Source organism: Vulpes vulpes, chromosome 1 (genome assembly GCF_048418805.1).
Source record: "Vulpes vulpes isolate BD-2025 chromosome 1, VulVul3, whole genome shotgun sequence".
Classification (NCBI taxonomy): domain Eukaryota; kingdom Metazoa; phylum Chordata; class Mammalia; order Carnivora; family Canidae; genus Vulpes; species Vulpes vulpes.
Window position 1 is genome coordinate 38467993 of NC_132780.1, and position 27248 is coordinate 38495240.

The following is a 27248-nucleotide window of genomic DNA, read 5'->3' on the forward strand; positions in this document are numbered from 1 at the left end:
TTTCAGTAGAATAGTTTTTATTTTGTAAACACTAATGTATTAAATTTGCTATACATCGAAGCAAATAATATACATTTTTATTTGAATTGTATATATGAATTGGATGTTATAACTAGTTGATTTTTTTTCATTGTGTTAGAGGTATTTTCGCTGAACAAGGTCAATTGGTTACCTCAGTATTACAGCCAATATAGCCCAAGGGACCATTCTCCCCAAGTCTGTGTTGTACTTTATTATGTGAAGTTGCATTTCTGTGACTCTGTTGGTGAGGTAGGATGAGTGCACTTGCTTCTTGTGGTAATAAACTTTCTGTGCCTCACAAAATGAAACAACAACAACAAAAACAGGTTTGCTTCTTTCAATATATAAAGAGCATATGCCTTTTAAAATAGATACAATGTCCCATCAACTGTGTGGGTAAGAGGAGATGCAGTGTGAAAATGCACAGCTAGAAATGAGGCACTGGGAGTCTTCATTTCAAATTTCCAATTTATTTCTCACTGATAGTAGTAAGCAAAAGGTAATTCTTTCCTCTCAAAATGTTTTGACTATTTCTATTTTTAATGTCTGTTAAGCTTTTTTGTCTCCCTTTCAAGGTAAAGAGTCTTTCTATGACCTATTTTCACATGCTGAAATGGGGAGAAAAGTCAAGTGTAATGATCTTCAATCAGCAGGGACATCTCTCTCTGCTGGGCAGTGGGGGCAGAAAAGAGAGTATTTCAGAAATTCTTGGAAGTGATGTTTAAAAAATATCTAGACTTCTCTTCTAAAAAAAATTCCTGTTTTGAGAATAGTAATTTGGAATTGGAGCAATCCAAGCTTGATAAAATCATGGCCAGATAAGGTAGGCAGAGGAGAGTTTGAGGTAGGCACTTTGGGTTGCTCACTTGTTTCCTCCTCCTTAAAAGAGGCTTGATTTTGTTCCCATGGCAACATGCCCAGACAATGAGTCATAATTGGTTCAAATCTGTCATGACATCCTCTGTGTCACCTCCCTTGCAGTGGGAAGTGGCCATGTGAGCCAGTTCTGGCTCCAGAGACATCTGAAGAAGGTTGCTGGGGACACCATTGGGTGACTTTGGGAGGCATGTGGCTATCTGTGTCTCCCTATGCCTTGATAGATTATGCTATGTCAGGAATCTCAAATGCTTTCCTGTGATCTCCTGGTGATAAGTCCACAAGTCAAGGATGGAAAATCCTGGCTTTTTAATGATATCTCTAAAAGATTTTATTTATTTGAGGGGGGAAGGTGGGGGAGAGAGAGAGAATGAATGGGGAGGGGGATGGAGGGAGAAGCAGACTCCCCACTGAGCAGGGAGCCAGACTCACAGAGTTCCATCCCAAGATCCTGGGATCACAACCTGAACCAAAGGTTAGACTGAGCCACTCAGGCGTCTCCTTTTTATGATTTTTGAATTGCTGCAAAAGCAGAGGTGCCAGATAAAATACAGGACAAATCTGAATTTCAGAAAAATAACAGCCTTACATATGTAGTATTTGAGACTTATTTATGCTAAAGTTATTTATAAGTAACTACAGAGTATCTGAAGTTCAAATTTAACTGTGTGTCTTCTAATTGTGTTTTGTTTTGTTTTTTCCCTAAATCTGACAACTCTATGTACAAACTCTGGACTGCCTGCTTTGAACTTAAAAAACAACAACAACAACAACAACAACAACAAAAACAACCAGTGAGTTTAAGTTACTACTCCTCAAATGATATATTGGTTGCCTGTGAATTCATTCTTGATGTAATAGGAATTTACCTTTGTACCCAATATTTTTTGTGTGTTCATCACATACTAGACATGTGCTGATTCTCAGGGGTGTGTGTATAAATAAGTCACAGTGGCAAGGCCTGTCTTCATGGAGCTTCTATGTAGCTGGAGAGACTGCCACAAAATGAGCGATTCTGCATGTGATAGTATAATTACAATAGTGCTTTGAAGGACAAGTAGGGGAGCCTTGAGAGCATCTCAGAGGGAAGGATGAGAGAAGTCTTCCTTGAGTAGGACCTCAAGGCACTACGAAGGAGGGGCAGGAAGGGCAGGCTGGTTGGAGGGAAGGGTTGTGGAAGTTCACTTTGAGCATCTGGAATGCGGCAGGAAGGGTCCTGGTAACTGAGGAGAGGAGGTCACGGCACTGAACAGCAAAAAGCTGAGTGATGGGCAATGAGAACAGACAGGCACAGAGAAGCTGGTTCAGGGAATGCCTTGGAGGCCATACTAAAGATTATGAACTTGAGTCTTATTCTATGCTACGGTCAGATATCACATATCTGCATATCATCTTACAAAGAGGAAATAAAGGCTTTCAATAGTTTGAAATAAAGACTTCCCATAATTCAATCAAGTCATAATAGCTATCAGGTGGAAGAACCGGCATTTGGGCTTTGTTGTTTTTTGCTTTCTGTGTAGTGTGTGTGATCAAAAACTTCCTAATTATCATTGAGTACAAACTAGTTAAAAATACAGAAAAGGGACGCCTGGGTGGCTCAGTGATTGAGCATCTGCCTTTGGCTCAGGGCGTGACCCCGGGATCCTGGGATCGAGTCCCCCATCAGGCTCCCTGTGGGGAGCCTGCTTCTCCGTTCGCATGTGTCTCTACCTCTCATTAATAAATCAATAAATAAAATCTTAAAAAAATACAGAAAAAAATGAGAGCTGAAAAAACGAATCTGTAAAGACCCGTTAAAGTTATTGTAACAATATGTTTATATTTGTAAAGATTTAAAGGATTGGGAGTAATCCACCTGTTAAAAAACAAGAGGTTGATCAGTACAGCAGATAATCTGAATTCCAGCATTGAAAGAGGCTTCAAAATATTATATAATTCAGATCTCCTGTCTGTTCTTTTCAGTGAAAGGAACATCATGTAAGTAACTGTAACTGATTTCTGTGACTTTAGACCATTGGTTTGACAGAAAAATAAAACACAGAGAAAATATTCCCTGTTATAACAAAGTATCAACACAAGTAACACAATGATCCACTGGTTTTACATATATGTAAGAAAGAGTACAAAACACACACACAAAAAGACACTCTGGTAAGTGACTGCTACTCCTGCCAAAGGCTTTATTTGCAGGAAATAGGCATTGGTATTGGATGGTAATGAATATTATAGAAAATCTAAAAATAGAAAAATATCAGTGTGCATTGAATCTAAGGCAAATGCTTTGTGATATATGAGGGGTGTGTATATATACACACACATCACATACATACACATACCTACATAAACACACATAGACAAGCACAATAGATTACATATATACTGGATTGTGATGTAAATATTATTTTGTACTCTGGGTCCCATTCAGAAAAGTTTGACAATCATTGGTCTAGAGAAATTGACTCATTTGTGAGCTATGCTATTTCTTACTCCGTGAAGGGAAAACAAGTCATTAAGGTAAATTCCTGTCCAGTGGTGTGGATAACTGTTTACTGTTCCACATGTCAGGGAAACCATGTGTGATAACACAAACAAAGGAACCAACAACTGTTATCATACCAAAGTACATATTGTATCTTGGTTAAGATCCTCAAACATACTCCTTGGAGTTTCCTAATTCATCTGAGGAAGGACTCAGTGCACTCCATCTTTATGTTGTTACTTGCAAACCTTGAAAACAAATACAAGTAGAAAGAAATTAATAGAGAATTCCAATTCTCATTTTGTTAAATCTTCACACGTAACAACAGTAAATCTTAATAGAATATTAAGATTACAGGGAATCTGGAGCCAGAAATGCTGCTTTTCCATAGAGAACCAAATAGAGACCATGTCTCATTCTTTTAATCCTTCAACTAAATTTAAGCCCATCTTAAGATACCAGACATCTAATTTCATTTGCAATTGGTATAATACTTATTGGCTTCAAGGAATGAAACAGTTTGCAAATTAGAAGAATATCACAGAGGTTGGCTGGTTGTTGTAGAATTACAACTACTACAAGGAGTGTTATGCTCGATTTAGAAAGTATGAGTAATTTTGCTCTTTTTTCTTAAACCAAGGAAGCCTAGCTGAAAACTTGGTGACTTTGGCTTGAAACTCAATGATAAACCTATTGCATTATTAGTATAGAGTTCATGTCAGAGAAACAAATTTTTTTGGTGTAGTATTTAATTTCTGAAGTATATACATACAAATATGATTATATTCTATGACTAAGCAAGTGCTACTTCTGAAAAACTTTAATTCCAGAAGAAGGAAACAAGTCATATGTGCAGATATTTTTACAGTATGTTATTTGCCAATGTGAAAAACTTGTAGCAATACTAAAAACTCAACAATTGTGAAAAGGATCATTAATCCTATGATAATTTGGGCTACTATATTATATATTAGGTCATTATACTATTACTTTTAATTGAACATTATATCTTAAATTTGATATAGAAAAATACCAAAAGAAAAATTAAATTTTATTTTGTAATTTCTTATTTCTTTGATTTGAAACAAGAAATATGACATCTTTCCTCTGCACTGAGATGTCAATGCCAAGTCTTAAAACTCACTTTTAATAAGCAAAGCAGAACTCAGCCCTGATTCCTTTAACTGGAAGAGCTGTTTAGTTTGACTCAGTTTCATAATATATAGGAACTCTATAAAGTTCTATAAAGGAACTCTATAAAGTTCCTTTAAATATTAAATACTAATGTAAAAGCAGAAATGAGCATGGTGATGAACCATGTAACCATATAAGACTTATGTGAACAGCAAAAATATTGGATGTGTACACATTAAGATGTTAATATTGCTGATTGGTGGGAATTCAAGTGGTTATTTTCTCTCTTTTTCATATTAAAACTTTTTGCATAGTTAATATGCTTTTATAATGAGATGGAAATACACATTTTTCCCCCTTATTCTTTCTACATGTGGGAGCCAATCTCCCGTCAAGTCTTGCCAGCTTCTATCTAGTATATGTGGCAGAGTCAGGCTCCCTTGAAAATCTAACAAGTATGCCAGAGAGCAAACCCCCACTATGAAAATATACTCTCTCAAAAGGAGTTTGGATGTTCTGGTGGCTAGACAGCCTTGTCATTGTGAGAATAGGTTATGGTTAAATTTTGCCTCAAACACTGAATTTAAACAAGGATTAAATTAAATGTATAACTTTATGTTCTTACTCTCTTGGGTCATTTGTTTCATTAATAATTAAATTCAAACTCTGCTCCATCTGACTGTTATTATTTTATCACAATTCTGATTTTATGTATTTAGAATGGAAGGTTAGTTCAGCAGGCTCATGAGAGGTTATGAGGAGACTGCACTGTAGTCCGCTGGAACCTCGGAAAGGCCTTTGCTAGCTCAGCCCCCGACCGTGGGTTAAACCAGGCCATACCGAGGATCCCTCCAAGCAGCTTTGCCAGGGCACCATGGTTGCAAGAACTGGGAAAGGTGGTAGGTTACTATAAATAACACCGTCACTTATTTATGCAACTAGAAAAAAAAACTAATATAGATCTTAAGAGGTAAGAAAATCTGATCTGCTTTGGATTTTGTCTCATCTTAACATTTGTTTTTTTTGTTGTTGTTGTTTTGTTTTTTCTACTCAACTTTATCTGATATCTAGAACACAGGCAAGATAGACTTAAAAGGTACAGGTCCTTTTAAAGGTCCTTACTAGCCTCTAGGACATAAGCAAGGAAAGAGGAGGGTTGCCACACACATGGACATGTACTTTCTTGTGGGCTTTCATTAGCTGAGATCAAGAGTCAGACACTTAACTGACTGAGCCACACAGGCACCCCTTCTTGTGGGCTTTCAGTGTCCATCAAAACATACCTGTTGTTCTTGGGCCTCAGAACAGATGGCAGAGGCTGGCATTTGGCATGGAATGAAATGCAGTTTGCCTGAGCTACTGATTAAGGCTCCTTTCATCTTTATCAGGAGATGGATCACAAGGCCAAACTCCAAAGTATGACTTAGTCACTACAAAAATGGACGTAAGCACTGGCCATTATCAAGAGGATGGAAAGGTACGGGTGTCCAGCTCCTAAAACACCCTCAAGTATCTCGTTAGGGCCAGAAAGGGAGCCAATAACTCTCAGAAGAGTGGCTCTGGCTCAGCTGCTATCATTTATGAAGGCTGAACTCCTTCCTCCCTTCACCCCACACTCTTTACAGCCCTTCATGTCGGTGCCCTGAGCTTCCCTGCCTTTCATCAAAGTAACAGACAGCAGGGATGGGCAGGCATATCTGCCAAGGACTGTAAGTTCCACTTAGGAGAAACTTTAAAATGGTCCTGAAGTTTCTTCAAATGCGTTCATGCCCACAGGAAGGGCTGATCCCAAAATGAGGAGTGTGTGGGATCAATGGGCTGGTTGGGCTTAATCCCCTCATAAGATAGGAATTTACTGAGAACAAAAGAAACCTAATTCTTGTTAAGAGATGATGACATCTGGACTAGGGTAGTTGCTTCTTAAAAGCACGTCCTATTCTGCACTGCAGGAGTGACTCCCACTGCCTCCTGAACAAGATGGTTGTATTTTGCATGTGTTAACCATGAAAACCCTTTGAGTACAAATAGTTCGAATATTATAGCAGCTGGACCCCAGCCTGCTTTTTCATCCTCCTTATGGTTTCTACTTCCTGCTCTGCTTTTCCTTTGTGGAATTTCTCCTTGCTAAACAGGAGAGAAGACAAGTACACGGGTCAGCCCTAGCCAATCAGAGTGTGCCACCTCCCTGGCCAAAGTGGTGAGGTTAGCACAAGCCATAAGATCCAAGCAGGACCAACCAAAATCTTCCCTGGGGCTTTCTAGCTGAGCTAAAATGCAAAACTGCTTTTTACAAAACTGTTTAAAATTCTTTTAGTGAGAATCATATAAAAGCTCCTTGGAACCCAATACCGAGCTTCAACATTTATCAACTCATGGGAAATCTAGCGAAAGGATAAACTGTCTTTTTCTACTGGGGATTTTGCAAGGAGGAGAATGCTGCTGCCAACTCTCAACATATCTGTCAGTGGAGAGAGTCTGACTTCCAAAGAAACCCAAATACAACGTGGAATTGTGGCAGAGCCTTGAAGGTTATATTTGAGCTCCTTAACCGAGCGAGCCTGAAGCCATAGCTACCCCCTGTGCTTTCTTTCTGCTTAAGTCAGATTAAGGAGGGTTTCTGGTACTTGCAAAATGTGTCATCTAATATGAAAACCTTAAAGAAACATTCAATAAATATTTTTTTAATATCGCGTGTTTATTTTTGAGGGATTTGGGAAAATAAATTCATGGGAAATCTTTAAGAGTAATAAAGGAGAAGAGGTGCTCTAGACATATTAGAGATCACCAGCCTTTTAACTTCACTCTGCCCAAAGGATAATTTCAGTCCCACTGAAATAATAGCCATCTACTAAAAAACTTAAACTATGTAATGTAAACATCATTAAGGGATGTAACAATGGGTGGATATTTTTACCCTTAAATAAAAAAACCCTCATAAAAAATAATCAAGTCCCCAAACCCATTCTTTAAAGCAATGAATGAATGCATACAATCACTCCTATATGAGCATTCTGGTAAACCATTCGTGGGTATGTAATGAACTCTTTTCCTGGCTGTTCCTTCACCATCCACAATACTTACACTTTTGCTTTGCTAGTTCTTGTATTAGATCTTCATACACTTGTGTAAAGAGTTCCTCTTCGGATTTTGTTCCATCTAGGTAAACTAAGGAGAAAGGAGAACAGTTCAAAGGCCAATGGGCCTATTGGTAGAGGATTCTAACTCTGGCACCTGACATCTCCTAAGAATACTAATAGGTTTAGGGGCACCTGGGTGCCTTAGTCAGTTACATGTCTGACTCTTGATTTTGGCTCAGGTCATCATTTCAGGATGGTGAGATCAAGCCCCATGCCATATTCTGTGCTGGGCATGGAGCTTGCTCTACCCTTTCTCCCCTCAAAAAAAAAAAAAAGAATACTAATAAGTTTAAATCAAGAACACAAGACCTTAAACACTTATAAGATTTAAAAGACTGCTTAAAAATGAAACCTTTAATCAGAAAACTGGAGGTAAGAGAGAGAGAGAGAAATTTGAATGTTAAGAAAAAGATGCATAGTTTGGGAGGACTTGAATGTGGGAGCAGGTATCCTGGAGAGATGAGATTTGACAGAAAAGCTGTCTATGCCTTAGTCTTCAGGGGACTCGAGGTCTGTTTGGCCTTTATTCCAAAACACTGGACTCTCTTTGCAGGTTAAGCAAAGTGGGGTCATGGTTAGATTGGCCTTTTTTTTTTTTTTAAGGTTTCATTTTTAAGCAATCTCTCTACCCAACACAGGGCTTGAATTCACAACCCCAAGATCAAGAGTTGCATGTTCCACCTACTGAGCCAGCCAGGTGCCCCTAGATTGGCAATTTAGGTGGAGAGGGAGAGAGGAGCACCCTCCATATCTGTTCTGTCACCCTATTCTATTGAGCACATACATATCCCTCTCACATTGCCAGGGAAATCTGAGTAAAATCAGAATTTGGGGTGATCTCTGGGTGGCTCGGCGGTTTAGCACCTGCCTTTGACCCAGGGCATGATCCTGGAGTCCCGGGATCGAATCCCACATTGGGTTCCCTGCATGGAGCCTGCTTCTCCCTCTGCCTGTGTCTCTGCCTCTCTCTCTTTCTGTCTCTCATGAATAAATAAAATTAAAAAAAAAAAAAACACCAGAATTTGGTATCTACCATGTCCTTGTTTAAAACCTCTTTGTAGGGATGCCTGGGTGGCTCAGTGGTTGAGCATCTGCCTTTGGCTCAGGGCATGATCCTGGATTCCCGGGATTGAGTCCCATATCAGGCTCCTTGCATGGAGCCTGCTTCTCCTCCCTCTCCCTGTGTCTCTGCCAATCTTTCTGTGTCTCTCATGAATAAATAAATAAAATACATAAATAAAACCTCTCTGCAGAGGGCTTCCCATTCTCCTCAGATAATGACCCAAGTCCTTAACTTGCCTATGACTTTGTACAGTTGAGATCTTCCTCATGTCTCCAGCATCTCCCCCACACCCCCTCGTGGTTTTCTCTACTGAAAATACGCCAACCTTTCAGGTGCTATTCCTGCCTTCCTGTCCCTGGCCTTTTCGTGTACTGTCTGGGATGATCTTTTGTCCCCCCCACCTACCTCCCTTTCCTGTTAAACCCCTCAGAGTGTGGTTTAAGTGGTTCCTCAAGGAAGCCCTCCCTGATTGCTGGGCCTCAGCTAGTCCCCTGGAACTTGGTATCACAGCATCTGGCATAGCTGGAAAGGACATGCTCATGCAGCTAGTATTTTTAACATTTGTTTCCCTGATAGAATGTTGGCTCATAAGAGTAGGGGCTGAGTTTGTCTTATTTTCCTTAATATCAATAGGGCAGTACCTTGTACACAGAAGGCATTCAATTCAATATCTGTTTCATGAATGACCATCTAGAAGTTGACAGGCTTTGACAAAAGCCTTAGAGAAACAGAAACCAGGACAGTCAATCATGGAAGAGCCCAGAGTGTTCTGGCTTAAAGAGTTCCTTTATAATGTAATTCACGAAAAAGATGCCTCCTAAAAATCCTTTCTCTCATGGACTTCGAGCAATGACAAGTAAGGGCCTTCTGTGGAGGGAGAGAAGGCACTTACCAATGTCCCGGGTGATGTTCTCCATTTCTTGTCTGTGCTTTAGATACATGGGCCACACGTGGCCATCAAAGTACCCTGAGGCATCTGGAGGCTTGTAGACCCTTTTACTATGAAAACACACAGGAAACTTAATGTGCACAGAGACATAAAATTGATAAAGTAAAATAATAATGATCAGGGTGATGGGAAAAATCACTGAGACTTAATCTAAACAGAATTAAGAGTATACGTTTTAGATTCAATACTAATTAGAAGACAGCAGAACTGATTTAGTTTTCTGATCCAAAAAAACTACTTTTGTAATTCACTATCATTCATAATTATCTCCTCCTACTACAGTGCTTTCTGAGAGAACAGAAGAGACAAATATCAATGTGAATAATGACAGAGAACCTGATAGATTGGATTAGGCTTTCAGTTAATTGGGTGTTCTTTGTGGCTGTCACAGAATAATGGCTCTCAAATTTAAAATCAATCAACATGGGATTGCTGCATTTGGAGATATAGGAGAGATGAGTCAAATGGTCTGTAGAAGGGCCTTTTCTTAGAAAAGCAATTTGTATTACCCCACGTGGATGACCATTTCTAGAAAAAGATTTTTCTCTTTGTGTAGAAGAGACCAGGCTTCTCTTGTTTGAAAAATGACATATACATATTGCTCAATCATGTTCTTTCCTCATTGTTCCTAAATTTTGTCTTTTAAAAAATGGGAAAAAAGAACTTTTTCTTAAAGAAATTAAAAAAAATTTTACTTAAAAAATTTTATTTTTAATTAAGTATGGTTGGCATACAATGTTAGTTTCAATTTTATAACATAGGGATTTGACTTCTCTATAGGTTATGCTATGTTCACCATGAGTGTAGCTACCATCTGTCACCATACAGTGCTATTATAAATACTACTGATCCTATTCCCTATGCTGTACTTTCTATCCTCATAAATTTTGTCTTTTTAATTATAATCCACAAAGGCAATATCAAAACTCACCTCCTCCTCCTCTTACATTCTTCATATGGAATCGTCAGAAAATAGCTTCTGTTCCATAGAGGGTCTAGAGGCCTACAATAACAGCCTGTTTAGTTTACCAAGTTTTCACCCCATTCATTCAGAATCAATATTAGGTTGAGGATGCTTACTTATAATTAAAGAGAAGGAAGCCTTCGATGATTAATATGGGAATTTCTTCGGTGCTTCCAGAGTCTGTTGATGGGTTTTCCATCCAGCAGGAAATGGTGGACATCATTTCATCCATATTAAGCGCTTCAAGCACTTCAAACAAATATACAAAAATATGAAATCAATACAACAAAAGATTTATGATGTGGCTTTTTATGATGAGGCTCTATAAATATATAGGCTCTATAAATATATAGAATAGCACTATTTAATTTACCTTTCAAAATACCTAATAACAAATATTTCAGAAAAATTTAAATTCTATTACTGACAAATTGGTATGTTTGAAACATTTTTAATATGGAAAATTTCAAATACATATAAAAGTAGAGAGTAGAGTACAATGAACTCCCATGTCCAGCTTTGGCAATCATACATTCATAGCTAATATTGCTTTACTTATAATGTCTATTCCCTCCTAACTAGACCAAAGTTTAACACATTTGGATGACAAAATATCTATAAATTAGTGAAAGATAAATGATATACTGGGGAAAATATCTGCAATATATGTAGCAAAGAACTAAAATACATTTCTTTTAAGATTTTATTTATTTGAGAGCAAGAGAGCAAGAGAGCATGAGTGGGAGGTGCAGAAAAAGAGGGAGAAAGAATCTGAAGCAGACTCAGCCCTGAGCACGGAGCCCAGCATGGGGCTTGATCCCAAGACCATGAGATCATGACCTGAGCTGAAACAGACACTTAACCAACTGAGTCAGTCAGGCTCCCCAAGAGCTAGTATCTTTAAAATATAAAGGGCTCGGGATCCCTGGGTGGCGCAGCGGTTTGGCGCCTGCCTTTGGCCCGGGGCGCGATCCTGGAGACCCGGGATCGAATCCCACGTCGGGCTCCCGGTGCATGGAGCCTGCTTCTTCTCCTTCTGCCTATGTCTCTGCTTCTCTCTCTCTCACTGTGTGCCTATCATAAATAAATAAAATTAAAAAAATATATATATATAAAGGGCTCTTACAAGTAAATAAGAGAAAAACCATTAGAAATTTTATAAAGGGGGGATCCCTGGGTGGCACAGTGGTTTGGCGCCTGCCTTTGGCCCAGGGCGCGATCCTGGAGACCCGGGATCGAATCCCACATCAGGCTCCCGGTGCATGGAGCCTGCTTCTCCCTCTGCCTGTGTCTCTGCCTCTCTCTCTCTCTCACTGTGTGCCTATCATAAATAAATAAAAATTTTAAAAAAAGAAATTTTATAAAGGATCCAAATATGTCCTTTTTAAACTCTAAAATGTGCATACTTTTTGAGTTTACAATTTCCAGCAAAATATTCCAAAACACTGATTCTCAAAGTGTACTACCTAGACCAGCAGCATTTGTATCACTGGGAATTTACCAGAATAACAGTTTCTGAGCCATACTCCAGAACTACTGAATTGAGCCATCTGTACTTAGAGGCTTTTTAGTGGAAGGTTTTACAATTATGCATTAACTTATTCGCTAGACAGAGGACTGTTAGGATTTTCTCATTGTTCTGGTGTTAGTTTTAGTAAGCTGCATTTTTCAAGGAAATTGTCAATTTCATTTAAGCTTTCTAATTTAGTTGCACAGACTGTTCATAATATCCTCTTATCTCTTTAATGTCTGTAGGATCTGTAGTGGTATTTCCTTTTTTTGTTTTTGATATTTGTAATTTGTGCCTTCTCTTTTTTTCTTGGTCGGTTTTGTTTAATCTTAATCTGATGGAGGATCAGTCAGATTACTGATTTTATAGGTTTATGTTTTATGCCAAGTTTGTGATGTTTTACACATTTACTTCTTTTTTAGCACCACACCTTTTTTCCTTTCCTTCTGAGACTGCAATGATATTTCTGCTAGTTTCTTTTCAGTCTCTTTTTGGTCTGTTGTTTAGATAGAGTAATTTCTATTGTTCTGTCCTCCAATCCAAAGATTCTTTCCTCTGTCATATTTATTCTGCAGTTGAGCCCATCTTATGAGTTTTAAAATTTTAGTTACTGTATATTGTCAGTTAAGAAATTTCTTTTTTTTTTTTTACATCTTCTATTTCTTTACTGAGGCTTTCTAACTTTTTACTAGATTTAACAATGTTAACAATCACTCGGTGAATCTTTTTATGAATGCTGCTTTAAAATCCTTGTCAGATAATTCCAATATCTGTGTTATCACAGAATTGGTGTCTGTTAATTGTCTTTTCTCATTTAAGCTGAGAGTTGCCTGGTTCTTGACATGCCAAGTGAATTTCAGTCTCATTCTAGAAAGTTTGGGTATCATGTTGTGAGGCTCTGGATCCCATTTAATCTCCTTTTTTATAGGCAGTTACCCTGGTTAGGTGTAGTATACAGGTCCAGGTGGGGGTAAATGGTCATCTCCTTACTGAATCTTACCAACATGGAAATGGAGGTTGTCTTGGTAAAAGGAGGCAAATGGAGGGCTGGTGTGGCTTCCTTGCTCTTGGTGAAGATAGAAGTTCAGGTATCAAATGCATCCTGCTGACAGCAGCTGATGCTCTCTGGGTGAGGAAAGTGGGATGCACTACCTCACATTGCCTCATCCTGCTGCTGCTGCTGCTGCTAGGTGGGTGTAGAAATTCAGTTCCCTGTCTGGTTCAATTGATAGGACTTCTGTGGGGTCCCCTGCCTTGCTGGTGCCAGACAGGTCCAAAAGTCTTGCTCACTGCTTGGCCCTGCTGAAACATGAAGGGAGGATGGTTTTTCTTTTTGTGTTTGGCTACAGTAGGGTATATTATCAAAATGACTTTCTATTCCAATAGGGCACGCTTTTCCTGGTCTTTTGACTACAGGGAACAGGTTTCTTGGGGCTCTTTTGTCTGTACCTATTGATGATTCCATGGCACACCTCTCAAGTACCCCTTCCTGAATATATGACAGGTTAGAAGAAAATCCAAGGAATCACAACCAATCATTCCGCAAGTCCCAAAGGCCCCAGCCAGTCTGTTCTCTCTTTGAGTCTTCCTCTGTTTGCTGTGTTCCATCCAAGGTTTCCAATTATAAGAGGTGGAAAGAACAAGGAATGTAGCCAATCCGTCTTTGCTGAAACCACAAATACCATTAGTTTTAATATATTTTCATTATTGTTCAGTTAAAAGTATCTTCTGATTTCACGGTGATTTTTTCCCTTAACCCAAGGGATATATAGAAGTGCTTTACTTCAGGTGAAATGTGATGACATCTGGAATTTACTTCAAGAAGATACAGAAGGAGAAAGTGGGTGAGGGCATAGATGAAATATAAATTGGTCACAAGTTCATTGTTTTTAAAAGCTAGATGATGAATTTATGAGAGTTCATTACAGTCTTCTGTCTACTTTTGTATGCAGCTTAAATTTTTCCAGAAAAAAAAGGTATTGATTAATTTCCAAGCACTTGAAAGTTTTCTATTTTTTTGTTACTGATTTCTGATTCAATTCTCTGTGCTTAGAGCTTATCTCTATATTACTTCATTCTACTGAAACGTACTGTTGTTCTATGCCCTTGCATATGCCTTCTATTTTAGTTAATGTTCCCTGTATTCTTTTTCTTTTTTGGGGGTGAGGGGATGTAGCAAAGGCAATTCTTTTTTTTTTAATTTTATTTTAAGAAAACAAAAATGTGTATTCTGCTGTGACTGGCTAAATGTTCCATATATGTTAGAGTGGTTGTTTGTTGATTACGTTGTTCAAATCAGTTATACCCTTATAATTTTATCTGCTTTTTTCTATTAGTTACTGAGGAAGTTGTGTTAAAAAATCTCCCATAATAATTATAGATTTGTATATTTACTCACGTAGTTTTGTCAGTTTTTGCTTACTGTATTTAGAGGTTATGTTATTGGGGACATACAAATTTTAGATTGCTTATCTTCTTGTTGAATTGACCCATTTATCTCTATTTATCTCTAGTAATACTGTCTCTAGTGATATTCTTTGTGTTTACTTTGTCTGATATTAGTAGTTATACCAGATTTCTTTCAGTATATGTTCACATGGTATATCTTTTTCTAGCCTTGTCTACTTTTCTTTGTCCTAGTATCTAAATATGTCTCTTAAAAGGAGCTTATAGTTGGGCTTTTCTTTCTTTCATTTTTAAAAATATAGTTTGACTGTCTTTGGAGTATTTTAGTTCATTTAACTTAATGTAGCTACTGCTATATTTGGCTTAAATCTATCATCTTATTCTCATTTTCTACATTTTAATCATCTTTTGATTTCTTTAAATTGTTTTTTACTTCTGACTTATTTCGTATTTACCAACAAAATTTAATGATTCCATTTACTTATAAACTTGATAGCTATACATCTTTAAACTATTCTTCTAGTGATTATCATAAAGATTTTAACATTACCTTGATTTACATTAAATTTGTACATTTACTTAAAAATTTCAGATTTTTCTTTATGATAGGCTCCTGGAAGTAGGACACTTGACACATGGCATGAATACTTTAAGGTCTTTGGGACATATGCTCAAGCAACCTTCCAGAAAGGTTACATCAATTAATATTCCCATCTATGAAAGTTTTTGTTTTATTGAGCCATCATTATGTAATTAGATAACTGTGCAACCATCAGATAATTACTGCTTTAAAAATCTGTTTACGAGGTGAGTGGGGAAAAAAAGTAATTTACAACTCTTTGACTATTTCTGAGGTTGACTTTTTATTGTACATTTATTAATCAAATAACCTTTTGCTTCCATGAATAGCTTATTTATATCCTTGGACATCTTTCAATTGGAATATTTCTGTTTTTCTTATCAGTTTATAAGAACTTATTTGAATTAGGAATAATTTTTTGGCAATCATTGAAAACAGACTTTCCTTGTTTAACTCTTACTCTGTAATTACCTTCCTTGCTAATCATTAGAGGGGAAGAAAAGTAAAAAATATCCTGGCTGCAGCTCAAGACACAAGAACAGGCAGTGAGTCAAGGATTTTGCTTCTCTTAAAACTATCAAGTGTCTGTAAGAACTGATTACATAACATTTTTCCTCTCATGTCATCAAAGTTAAAAATAAAGAATGTAGTTTATGGCTTTTTAAGATAGCTGTTTCTGTTGCCAGTTTGCATAAATACTCAGTGGTCATCTTGTTCATGATAAAAGCTGACAAGACCATTAAGTATAGTTTATTAGTATGGTATTCTCTATAGGAAAATAAATGTCTTCTGATGGACTTTATAATCCTTTGGCTTCAAAGCAGGGCTAGATTGGGCAAGAGAGCGAAGTGAATCCATCTAAAAAATATTCGCTAACCTTTATGAGCAGTGGAAAGAAGAAAACAGCTGTCTAGTCCACCGCGGTCACTGGGAAGGTGAGCCCATTGGATGAGCTTAGAGTTTGCTCCAGGCGAGACTGCAGGGAGGCATCGGGGAAGTATCCTTAGTTATGTGTACCCCAGGCAGGGATGAGCAGAGTACCAACAAACCTACCTTATTCTAGTTTTAGTAGAAAAATCTATTGTTCCAATGTTTTCAGTTTTAAGTAAAAGCCTGGGGAATAGGTTTCATTTGTTTAAATAGTTGGACATAAACGAGAAAACTTTACAAAAGTATGTGTAAAGGGCAACACACTTTGATACTGTCTTCATAGATATTTAACACGTACTTAAGCACATTTTGAAACTGTCTTCACAGATAGAGAAGGTATTTGGGTTTGAAAGAGAAAAATGGACAGCAGTGAATATTTCACACACTCATCTACTTACCATCATACTGCAGAAATCCATTTGTATCTTTCGCTATCTCAGACTCTGGCTGGAAAAAATAACAAGAACCCATCAAAACTGTGCAGGGCAGAAATAATACAATTATAGAATGAAGAGGCGATAAACTTTTACTAAATCCTTTGGAAGACGAGGATAATTAAAATCAGAGCCACACCAATAAGTAATGCCATCTAGTGGATAAGTGGCATTACTGCAACCCTTCACCCCAAAACCTCTGTCCCCTAGCAAAGGCTTTTTGGATGTAATTTAATTAACTTTGCTACTAGAACTTTGTTGTATTAAATGAATGACCTAAGAAGCTTTATAAATACCTTAAAGAAATCATCCTGAGATATGACACTGCAGTTTGGGAGGTGTTTCTGCAAATTCTTAGCCAGTGTTGTCTTCCCGCCATTTGTCACACTGAACAGAAAAAGAAAAAGAAAAAAAAATTGAAAATACCAAGAAGAAAGATGCATTAAAAAAAAAGATTTTATTTATTTATTTGAGAGAGAGAGGGAGAAGCACCCTCTTGCTGAACAGGAAGCCTGCCCCATGTGGGGACTCGATCCCAGGACCCAGGACCACGACCTGAGCCAAAGGCAGATGCTTAACTGCCTGAGCCACCCAGGCGCCCTGAGTAGCGCATTTTAGTGCAAGTACATAAAATTGCATGTGGCCACTGTGATTTTGTTTCAGGGCACCATGGAGAAAAGTGGAGGACTGGCTTCTGACAAGCCACTTATAACTCAATCACATCTCTGCTGTGATGCCCCCTTTATCATTAAATCTCTGTCCACTTTGGGGCTTGATGCGAAGTCCAGTGAAGCTTATCACATAGAGTCAGTTACATGTCCCTCGTGGATGGACTGTGTGACGTGGAGGAGAATGCGGACCTTGGCTAACTCCTCTGTGTACCTAGTTTGCCAGAGTCTAGCACCACACAACAGCACATGAGAGGGCCTTCTGTAGTCACTCATTCAGTCAGAGCTTTCATTAACCTGGGGCTGCTGCCTCAAAGGGTTTTGTGAACTGATTCGTGGACTTTGTGAACTTGAGTGGGAAAAGAAATGGCATTTTTTATATATTTTTATATACTTTTATTATATTCTAACAGAATTTTAGCTTTTCCTTTAATTATAAATATAAATAACAAACGTCAGTAGTATTAACAGAACCTGTGAAATTTGTTGTCGATAGAAATCAGAGATATTTTCATATCATGGTGCAGTTGGGGCAGATATCTTGAAGCGTGATCAATACTCATTATTATTTCAAATTGATGGCAGTATTTAGACTCACCACTGGACACTGTTATTTAATAAATTAACAAAGAAGTGTATCACAAAATGATGATTTGTTTTTTAAAATATTTTTATAGCTAAATTTCATTATAATGGGTTTCCTTTATATTTTTTATTTTTTTAAAGATTTTATTTATTTATTCATGAGATACAGAGAGAGAGGCAGAGACACAGGCAGAGGGAGAAGCAGGCTCCTTGCAGGGAGCCCGATGTGGGACTCGATCCCAGGGCCCCAGGATCACGACCTGAGCCAAAGGCAGATAGATGCTCAACCACTGAGCCACCCAGGTGCCCCTCCTGTATTGTTTTGTGCATTAAAAAAAAAAAGATGTTACTTATTTATTTGAGACAAACAGAGAGAGGCAGAGATGTAGGCAGAGGGAGAAGCAGGCTCCCCACGCAGAGCCTGATGCATGACTCAATTCCAGGACCCTGGGATTATAACCTGAGCCAAAGGCAGACGCTCAACCACTGAACCACCTGGGTGTCCCCTATTTTGTGTATTTAAAACCGAATTTTCATGGCACAAAAAACTCTTAACTGCATATTTATTTGCAAGAACCTGTGCTTAATCCTAGGTGAGATACATTGCAATGTATTTACAATCTAGACAAGAGCTAATATTCATTCATCAAAATTGTTTACTGACTATAATTCAATTATTACCTAAATACCTTATACCTACAAAGTACAAGGAACTTGATTCAAAAGTTTTTTTTTTTTTTTTTTTTGCCTTAGAATACACAATTGGGTAGGATATGGGCATAGTTATCTTGGAAAAGACAGGAGATGTGCTTGGGTGGCTCATTCTCTTCAGCATCTGATGCTGATTTTGGCTCAGGTCCTGTTCCCAGGGTCCTGGGATCAAGCCCCAAGTTGGCTCAGTGGGGAGTCTGCTTCCTCCTCCTTTTCCTTTACCCCTCCCCCCTGCTTGTACTCTCTCTCAAATAACTAACTAAATAAATCTTAGAAAGAAAGAAAGAAAGAAAGAAAGAAAGAAAGAAAGAAGAGAAAAGAAAAGAAAAAAAGAAAAGGAAAGAACAGGAAAGTGGGTGGGTGTTACCCTTTGCCTTGGAGAAATACTGGTATAAAATTTCTCCCCTTTAACAAAAATGTCTATAATTCACACTGAGTTTCTATAGTTCAGATACTGAATTTTGGCTTAAAAGAGACAGTAGGCACAGGCCCCTTCTCGCGTGGGAACCTCCAGAATCTCGTGATCAACGCGGTTTAGCTGCCGCGCCTGGCCCCACGCTGTGGCCGCGGCGGTACCCGGGAGGAGGAGATGCTAGAGCCAGAGGAGAATGGCTTGATTGACTTACCAGATTATGAGCATATAGAAGATGAAACTTTTCCTCCTTTTCCACCTCCAGCCTCTCCACAGAGAGGAGATGGAGAAGGAGCTGAACCTGATGAAGAGTCAGGGAGAGGAGCACCTGTTCCTGTACCTCCAAAGAGAACAGTTAAACGGAACATATCTAAGCTGGATGCTCAGAGATTAGTTTCAGAGAGAGGGCTTCCAGCATTAAGGCATGTGTTTGATAATGCAAAATTCAAAGGTAAAGGTCATGAGGCTGAAGACTTGAAAACGCTAATCAGACACATGGAGCATTGGGCACATAGGCTATTCCCTAAACTGCAATTCGAGGATTTCATTGACAGAGTTGAATACCTGGGAAGTAAAAAGGAAGTTCAGACCTGTTTAAAACGAATTCGACTTGACCTACCTATTATACATGAAGATTTTATTAGCAATGATGGTGAAGCAGGAGAAAATCATGGCTATGATATAACTGCTACCGAATTAGATCCCTTTTTGACAAACTCAGTGGAAAGTGTGAACTTTGTTTCTGAGCCAAGTAGAAGCCTAACAGAAGAACAACAACAGAGAATAGAGAGAAATAAACAACTGGCCTTGGAAAGAAGGCAGGCAAAACTACTGAGTAATAGTCAGTCCCTTGGAAATGACTTATTAATAAACACACCCAGGGCACCAACCATCGAAGAGGATGAGGATCAAGAAGAGTCATCAGACGGATTTCACAAAGACATTCTAGACAATCCACATAATGCTGCTGATGCTAATACTGTAAATGAAGAGGAGGAATTAAAAATAGAGCACACACCACTGGACCAATCCTTTTAAAATGTCCAATAGTAACTTTATGGTTTATCCAGAAATGTTACTAAGATTGGAAAGGGTTCAACTAAGAGAAAATCTATTAGCTTGCTGCCCTCTAAGTTTTAGATTAGCATGTATTTTCTTTACTTGGAGTGAAAACACAGATTCCTGTTTAAAATCTGGTATTTATATTTATACTTGTTTCTTACTAACTTTAGTTGAGCCTATTTATTCTCTTTAGTGTTCGTTTTTATATAGATTTAACTTTGTAAAAATGATAAGTAGTTAAGAAGCACCTTCTGCTGCTAGTGTGCCATTGAATGTCTTGTTTTCACTAAATTGGGGATTTTAAGATATAAATATATATTGAATGTTAATGTCCATTTTTAAGAAATAAAAATCTTATAAACTAAAAAAAAAAAGAGAGAGACAGTAAACAGGGCTAACTTTATTATAGTATAAGCAACCTGGCCAGAAAATGTGTCATTTTCGAGACTTACTCTTTCAAATGATACACAGTCAAACCAACACTGACTTAACTGGAGACAGTGAGAAGCAAGCACTCCAGTTTTGAAGACTTGGAGGAGACAGACCAGACAGTATAGGTCAGAGAGATGGGAGGGGGGATTTAACAAGAATTTAAAAGAATTTAGCAAGTCAGAATTGCACAAGTTCATGCCTACGATCCATACTAGGAATCCTGGTCAGGTGACACCCTTAAGACTAACTCTTCTCTTTCAGCATGCTCAGAACCACCACGCACCACCAAATTCCTGACCACCGTCACGTGCCCTCCCACCTCAGGGCAAGAGTCCCCAGACAGGTACATGCTTTATCTTAGGGTAGGGGGAAGGAAAATGAATAACTGTTTGGGGACACTTCCTTCTTTGTTCACAACAGCCAAATAAATGCACAAGTCCTGGTCCATTTGTTTTTTGTCCAAGAGACAGGAGGGGGAGTGTATTTGGAATATGACAGTGGGCTAAGCAGAAGTTAAAAAGGCTGTTTATAGGTACTTAAGAGGAAAATCCTTTCTGCAGCAGGCAGATATTCATATTACTATTTTACAGTTGAGGAAACTAAGGACTGAAAGACTATATACTCATAAAACTTGCCCAAGGTACAACTAGCAAGTCATGAGGAAGGGATACAAAGTCTAACTCTAAAGCCCATGGATCCTTTTTTCCCCCAAAACCCTTAATATTTTTTAACATCACAGAATTCTGTGAGAATCTGTTGAAGACTATCTGTCCCTCGCCCAGAAAAATGAACATCTTCACACTGGCACTAAATTTTCAGGAGGATCCTGAATGACCCTTGACTCCTTTGGAACCCCTGCTATTCCTTGATGTCTTAACCAAATGATGACTTCATAGCAGAGCAAGTGGTTAAGTATACAAGGAGGATACAACACTGAGTCTGGAAGAAGGAAGAAAGGCAGGAACAAAGGTCACTGCAGCTGAGTCCAGCAGGTGCTTTAAATGCACAGAAGCAGCATTAAAATGAAATCCTGGCACTCTCCAAGGAAGAGACAGTGAAGAAGAGGCTTTCTTAGCACCTAATACACGTGGCAAGGAAGCATGAGGCAGGTTTGTACATCTGGAACATTGAGAAGAGGGGATTTTATTCCTACATACGCAGAATTAAAGTTGTTTTGGATGCCAGAGTAGAACTGGCAGCTGCCTCCCCAGGTTCTACCCCTGTTTCTGGGGTGTGGTTTGGACTGACCCGACTGTCAACCATAGAGCAGGGCCCTGCTAGCCTAAGCTAATCGGGGCAGGACCACCCATTTTGCCACAGTGACTGTGTGTATGTGGTACAGCTAGTCTGGTCAAAGAGAAACTCATGATCTGGAGGAAGAGAGGCATTTTTTTTTTTTACCCTAGTAGCAGGCTAAGAAATATAAATTCCCAGCACCCAGTGGTATCCCCTCAAGCCCAAAAAGTGGAGTCAACTCTAGGATGAATCCCAATGGATGAAGACACAAAGAAGAGATAGAAAGAAATGGAGTCTTCGGTGAGTTCCTGTATCAAACCTTTCCTGCAGCCTATCTGCCCCTGAAGCTGATACATTTCTTTTAGTATTTATGGATAGTCTTCATACACCAGGATATTCAGATTCTGTTCCAGGTAACTGGTAACCACTGCATATCGTTCACCAGGTAAGAGGATAACTAAAAATTTCTGCAAGATTCAACTGGTGGAGAGATATGTAGGAAAGGTTAAGAGAGGGAGGCAATCAAGGAACGAGGGCCTGATTTAGGAGGGTGGCACTGAGTGCAGAAGGGGAGGCATAGCCAAGAGAAGCAATGCGGAGAAAAACAAAACTTTGATTCTGGTTCGATGGGAGCATGATGAGGCAGAGCTCTGACACCGGGTTCATCCCCTTTACCTCTGATTACTTACTATAGTAACATAATACAATGATCCCCCCCAAATTCCAGACTTTTAATTTTAAGTCTCAAATATCTTATGAATTGGACTGCACATAATGTGTGTATTCACACATTACTCAGAAGAAAGCTGAACATAACACAGTAGCAAAGTAGACAGCGTCTTTTGGAGCTGGCGTTGGTGTCTTATTTGCATGTATACCTCTGGTACTACAGGTAGGGTGACCATATAATTGAGGATGCTTTTGATGGGGGGACAAACACAACTAATAACCATGCCAGGGCAACAGGTTCATAAGGATAATAAGGATAGGGACACCTGGGTGGCTCAGTAGTTGATTGTCTGCCTTCGGCTCAGGGCGTGATCCCAGGGTCCTGGGATTGAATCCCACATCGAGCTCTCCGCAGGGAACCTGCTTCTTCCTCTGCCTGTGTCTCTGTCTCTCTCTGTGTCTCTCGTGAATAAATAAATAAAATCTTTTTTTTTTTTTAAACGGATAAGGATAGAAGGTGTCTAGTGTCAACTCCAGCAAAGAAATGGGAAAGCAGGCAGATTTTGCTTCCTGATGGTCCTCTTTCTCTAGGAGTCTAGGAGACTCTCCCATCTCCTGTTGCCATTTCTGTAGCCAGCATGCCACTGTTTTATATTTGCCAGGGACCTGCTCTCTTCTTTGGGACTCAGGAATCCTGACTCCTCCATCCCCTACCACATCCACATGAAAACACCCTTTGGACATCCTGAGTACCTCCACCAGTTGTTAGTCGCAAAATTACTTACCCACTGATTCCAATGACAAATGTTTTCATAATTAGCTTTGAAAATCAAGTCTTCCTGAAATTTCCTAAAATTAAACAAACAAACAACAAATCAAATGCTTATCACTGGGATGTCTAAATAAGTAAAAGAAAGAGTCTGAAATTAAGAGAGCCAGCTGAGGGGGAAAGATGACCATGATCTCTGGGTGACCGTGCCCCTGGATTAGCCACACTCAGTAGAAGAGCTTCACAAGGTACCAGCTTCTCTCTGCTAGAGTGACTCTATGCTAAATGCAACAGCTGGTGTGTGCTCAACAGGCCAAAGTCTCAGAGAACACACATTACAGAGTCTCATAACTCTGAAACTCAGAGTTTCAAGATTCAGTTCCCTGGAGATGACCTATGTTATTTCCCCAATACCAGGAACCCACAGAGCTTGCCTCTCCCCTCTTCAGAAATGAGGGAAAAACATCACTGCTGGTCAGAGGCAAAAGGAAGTTAATTCCCTTTAAGGGTGTTATTTCCTTACTCAAAAACCTAAGTCCAAGGCCAGGGTAGACAGATTTCTTCAGAAAAGGGCCAGGTAGTAAATATTTGAGGTTTTGTGAGCCCAGAGGCAAACTCAAGCTTATTACGTAGGTACTTATGTAATGTTACAAGAGAGAAAACAGATTTCTACAACGTTTTTAACGAAAGTCAAAACAAAATAATTGATTACAATTTTGTTGTTCTAATAAATGTCTACCAATGAGAAGAATGGAATTCCTTTCTGATTGGGATAATATTTCTTTTACTGGATTTCAAAGTTCGTGTTCTCAAACAGAAAACTGCTGGCAAACTTTCAGGCCCAGAGCCATATTTTAGCCACCAGGCCATTATCTGTTGACCTCATATCTGGGGGGTGGGGAGTAGAAGGCAGTTTCACACAGGGCCCCCTAAGGTTCCATAAAGCAGTCCTGCGGATAGTCTAATGAACCATTTCTACCTCTTTATGGGAAAGATGAGCCTCAGCTGGAGGGGACCTCAGAATAGTGGTTCCTGAGGGTTGCCTGGACTAATGCTGTTCTTTATCCCCGGACTTCTCTGGTTGGATGATCAGGGATCTAAACTGGGCCACTGGGGTGAGTGGTCCCTGAGCTGGAGAACCCCCAGCAGCCCTCCCAGTTCCTATCTGGCCCTGACCTATGTCCTAGCAAGTCCATTGCTTTCTTCTTTCCAACCTGTTAAAAAGTACTTTATTACCAAGAGCAAAGAAAGGATGCTGCACGTGTGCTAGCTTTATTGTGAGGCTCTCATGTATAATGGATGGCATTTTTATTGATGTATTATTAATGACTGAGCACACTGAAAGGAAAGGACAACTGGTCCCCCTGCTTCAGGCCACATCTGTGCATACACCTGAGGATACTGGATCAATTACATAGCAGGCAAATAACGAGTGTGATTGTGGCACTGGCAAGATGCTTGAGGGGGGTTATTTGGGTGGAAACTAGCAATTCAGAAACAAAGGGTGAGGGAGAGTCAAGAACCTACTTACAAAATTGCTTGCATTCAGGAGGGGATTCCCACAGTCAAATGCAAGTTTTTACCAAAACAGGAACCCTTAATTCTCTATTAGTTGGCTAATACAGCTATGACCCAAGGCAGTGTTTGTGTCAATGTTGGGCACAGTCTATTAGCATTTAACAACGTGACAATGTGGTGGGAGGGGTGAGGAACTGGGAGAAGCAGAATCAAGACAGGTGCTGGGGTGAGGGTGGGCGGAGGAATCCTAGATGCCATTAATTTCAAAAACCTCATTGAATGCACAGGGCAGCACCAGGTGAACTGCAAATTCAGGAATGGGATTGTCTACCTCCACACCACTTGGTGTTATTACACTGCCTGTTGCCTTCCTTAAGAACTATTTTAAAATCACACTTAAAAACTTGCAGTCAAGAGTTTCCAGACTCCAGATACATGCAGCAGATTCCGTGGGCGTTGCAAGCTTCAACTACAAACTAAATCACTGGATGTCTCTGGAGAGACAACCATTTGCAAATTTCAGTCTCCTCAATCAGGGGCATCTGGTTACTAGGAAAATATACTACCTCCAATCTCATGGGATATTTATGTACTTTATTCTCCCAACAAGTGCAAAGCTTTCTTCAACAGTAGAGTCATTTGCAAACGAGGTGGAGAACAAGCTAAAATAGCCAAGAGCAAACCCAAAATGAGTATTTAAATTTATTTTTTTTTACCCTATGTTGTTGAGTCCTTTTTCCATCACTTGTATGTGCTTATTATGTGTATTCCACTACTAAACATGTGCATCTTGGATCCTAAACTGCAAAATGGTCAAGAGGTGGCATGTACAGAAATCAAATTATTAGGAAGGCACCAGCTCTCCAATACAAAGGGGACGACAACATGCGGATTGTGCTTTTCCATGCATCTCAAGGGCAGTCTGGTATTTTTAAGCCAGTGAAGTGTTTCAGGACTTCTCACTCACTTGCTTTATTCCACAGATATTTTGATTATCTCCTCTCCCCACAACAGGGAAGTCTTTTCCTACCATTGTTTAAATTCTGCTCCCTTTTAGTAAACAGAAATCTCCCACGGTAACAATTTCTGAATACTCAACCCATGCCCCCTTCACCCCTTCCCGTGGAATCACTTTCCTCTTTCCCTAACCCCCCCCCCCACCCCCGGGGGCGAAAACTTTCAAGCTTCATTTTAGATAGACCCTCAGGTAAAGTTTTTTTTCTCGTCACTTTTTTTCTTCCCCCAAACATACAATTGGTTTCTAACACCGTGCTACTTGAAACTGAATGCACGCCGCGTTTCTCGTTTGCTCCGGCCCTTGCCTCCCCTTGGAGAGTCCATGGGCTAGGCCAGGGGTCGGCCTACCTCAGAGAAATGCCAGGTAAGTCCATGATTTTATTAGGCTTTGAGGGCAGCCGCTCAGCTCTGCTGTCGCTGCAGAGAAAGCGGCCACAGGCGTTAGTTACATAAGCAAACGAGCGTGGCTTCGTTGTAGCAAAACTCCGTGGACGCCGAAATTCGAAATTTCTTAATAGTTTCCAAGCGCCCCCAAATCTTTGGATTTCTTTTCCGCCATTTAAACTGGTATAAAAACCGTCCCCAGTTAGCAGGTGGCAAGCGGGGTGGGGATAGAGGTTTGCGACCTCCCTTAGGCACCAAGACTTGGCCCCCCGAGCCTGGTGCCTCGTCTCCACAACCTGTGTCACGTCCCGGAGGCGGTCTGTCACGGAAGGGCTCAGGACACGGCGTGAAGGCAGCCGCCGCACACACGGTCCCCGGCAGGCCCTCGGTCCGCCGGTCCGGGCGGCAGGGCCCCGCGCGGCGTGCAGGGCGCGAGCAGGCTGCGGCGGCGGGCCTCGGCGGCAGGGTCGCGCAGGTACTCACCGGGCGCGGGGCCGGGCCCTCCCAGGCCGAGCGGCTGAAGATGGCCGACCCGCCGCGACCCCCCGCGACCCGCGAGGCCGGCTCGCCTCGAGGCCCACCGCCCCTCCCTGCGCGCCCCTGCCGCGGCCCGGGCGGCCAACCCAGGCGATCCGTCGCACCCCGGGCCGGACGCGGTACGGGCTGCGGCGCCCGCGGGGCGGGGCGGGGCGGGGCGGGACTCCGGCGACCGCGGCGCACCTCGCTCCCCCGCGCGCGCCCCGGGCCTGGTCGGGAGCGCGCGCGCGGCCGGGCCTGCGCCTGCGCGAGCCCGCGGCGCCGTCCCTCGGCCCCGGCGCGCTCCCGCCGCCGTGCGCGCCGCCCGCGCTCCCGCCGCGCCGCAGCTGCCAGCCCGGGAGCCAATGAGCGCTCGGCGAGTCGGCGGCCACTTCCTCGTCGGCGGGCCGCGCGCTCGGGAGGCTCGGGCGGCTCGGGCGGCTCGGGCGGCTGGGGCGGGGCGGGGCGGGGCGGCTGTGCCTGCGTGCGCTCGTCCGACGGCCGGCGGTGGGCGCAGGTCCCTGCAGGCGCGCGGCTGCGAGCGGGACGCGAAGGAGCCTTGGGGCCCCGGGAGTGCCGGCGGCGGGGCGCTCGGTTGGCTTTGCGTGCGCGGCGAGGACGCTCAGCCGCCCGGGGAAGCGCGATGTCGAAGCCGCCGCCCAAACCGGTCAAACCAGGTAAGGGTCCCCGCCGCCGGGCGCCCTGCGCTTCCTCCGCCGCTTGGCCGGGCACACCGCGCGCCTGCCCGGCCCGGAGCTGCGCTTTCGGGAGCCCTCCCGCCTGCAC

At 41.0% G+C, this 27248-nt stretch overlaps 3 protein-coding genes and 1 non-coding gene across 8 annotated transcripts in view; 2 read left to right on the forward strand and 2 right to left on the reverse strand.

Annotated features, from left to right (window-relative positions):
• NMRK1 (nicotinamide riboside kinase 1) lies at window positions 1–26567 on the reverse strand. Of its 5 annotated transcripts, none has more exons than XM_072762641.1 (10): window positions 26430–26567; window positions 23044–23107; window positions 16780–16870; window positions 16448–16496; window positions 15997–16095; window positions 10740–10872; window positions 10591–10662; window positions 9603–9709; window positions 7592–7675; window positions 1–3624 (listed from the first exon to the last, which is right to left on the reverse strand). In XM_072762641.1, the coding sequence occupies exons 2-10, from the start codon at window positions 23070–23072 to the stop codon at window positions 3605–3607; spliced, it is 684 nt and encodes a 227-aa protein (XP_072618742.1). In that variant the 5' UTR covers window positions 23073–23107; window positions 26430–26567; the 3' UTR covers window positions 1–3604. The 5 variants fall into 5 exon arrangements, with proteins under 5 accessions (XP_072618742.1, XP_025857326.1, XP_025857325.1 ...); XM_026001541.2 differs by lacking the exon at window positions 26430–26567 and adding an exon at window positions 26243–26379; XM_026001540.2 differs by lacking the exon at window positions 26430–26567 and adding an exon at window positions 25911–26235.
• Window positions 4880–4993, reverse strand: LOC112922164 (small nucleolar RNA SNORA12). The gene has a single exon (XR_003235400.2). It is a non-coding gene; the product is annotated as a small nucleolar RNA SNORA12 (small nucleolar RNA).
• On the forward strand, window positions 19025–19914 carry LOC112922099 (TIMELESS-interacting protein-like). The gene has a single exon (XM_072762639.1). The coding sequence runs from the start codon at window positions 19037–19039 to the stop codon at window positions 19895–19897; it is 861 nt and encodes a 286-aa protein (XP_072618740.1). The 5' UTR covers window positions 19025–19036; the 3' UTR covers window positions 19898–19914.
• OSTF1 (osteoclast stimulating factor 1) overlaps window positions 26470–27248 on the forward strand; it is a 54831-nt gene continuing 54052 nt past the window's right edge. Inside the window, exon 1 of the mRNA XM_026001539.2 lies at window positions 26470–27139. Within this exon, the coding sequence (XP_025857324.2) occupies window positions 26470–27139 (670 nt within the window). The remainder of the gene's footprint in view (window positions 27140–27248) is intronic.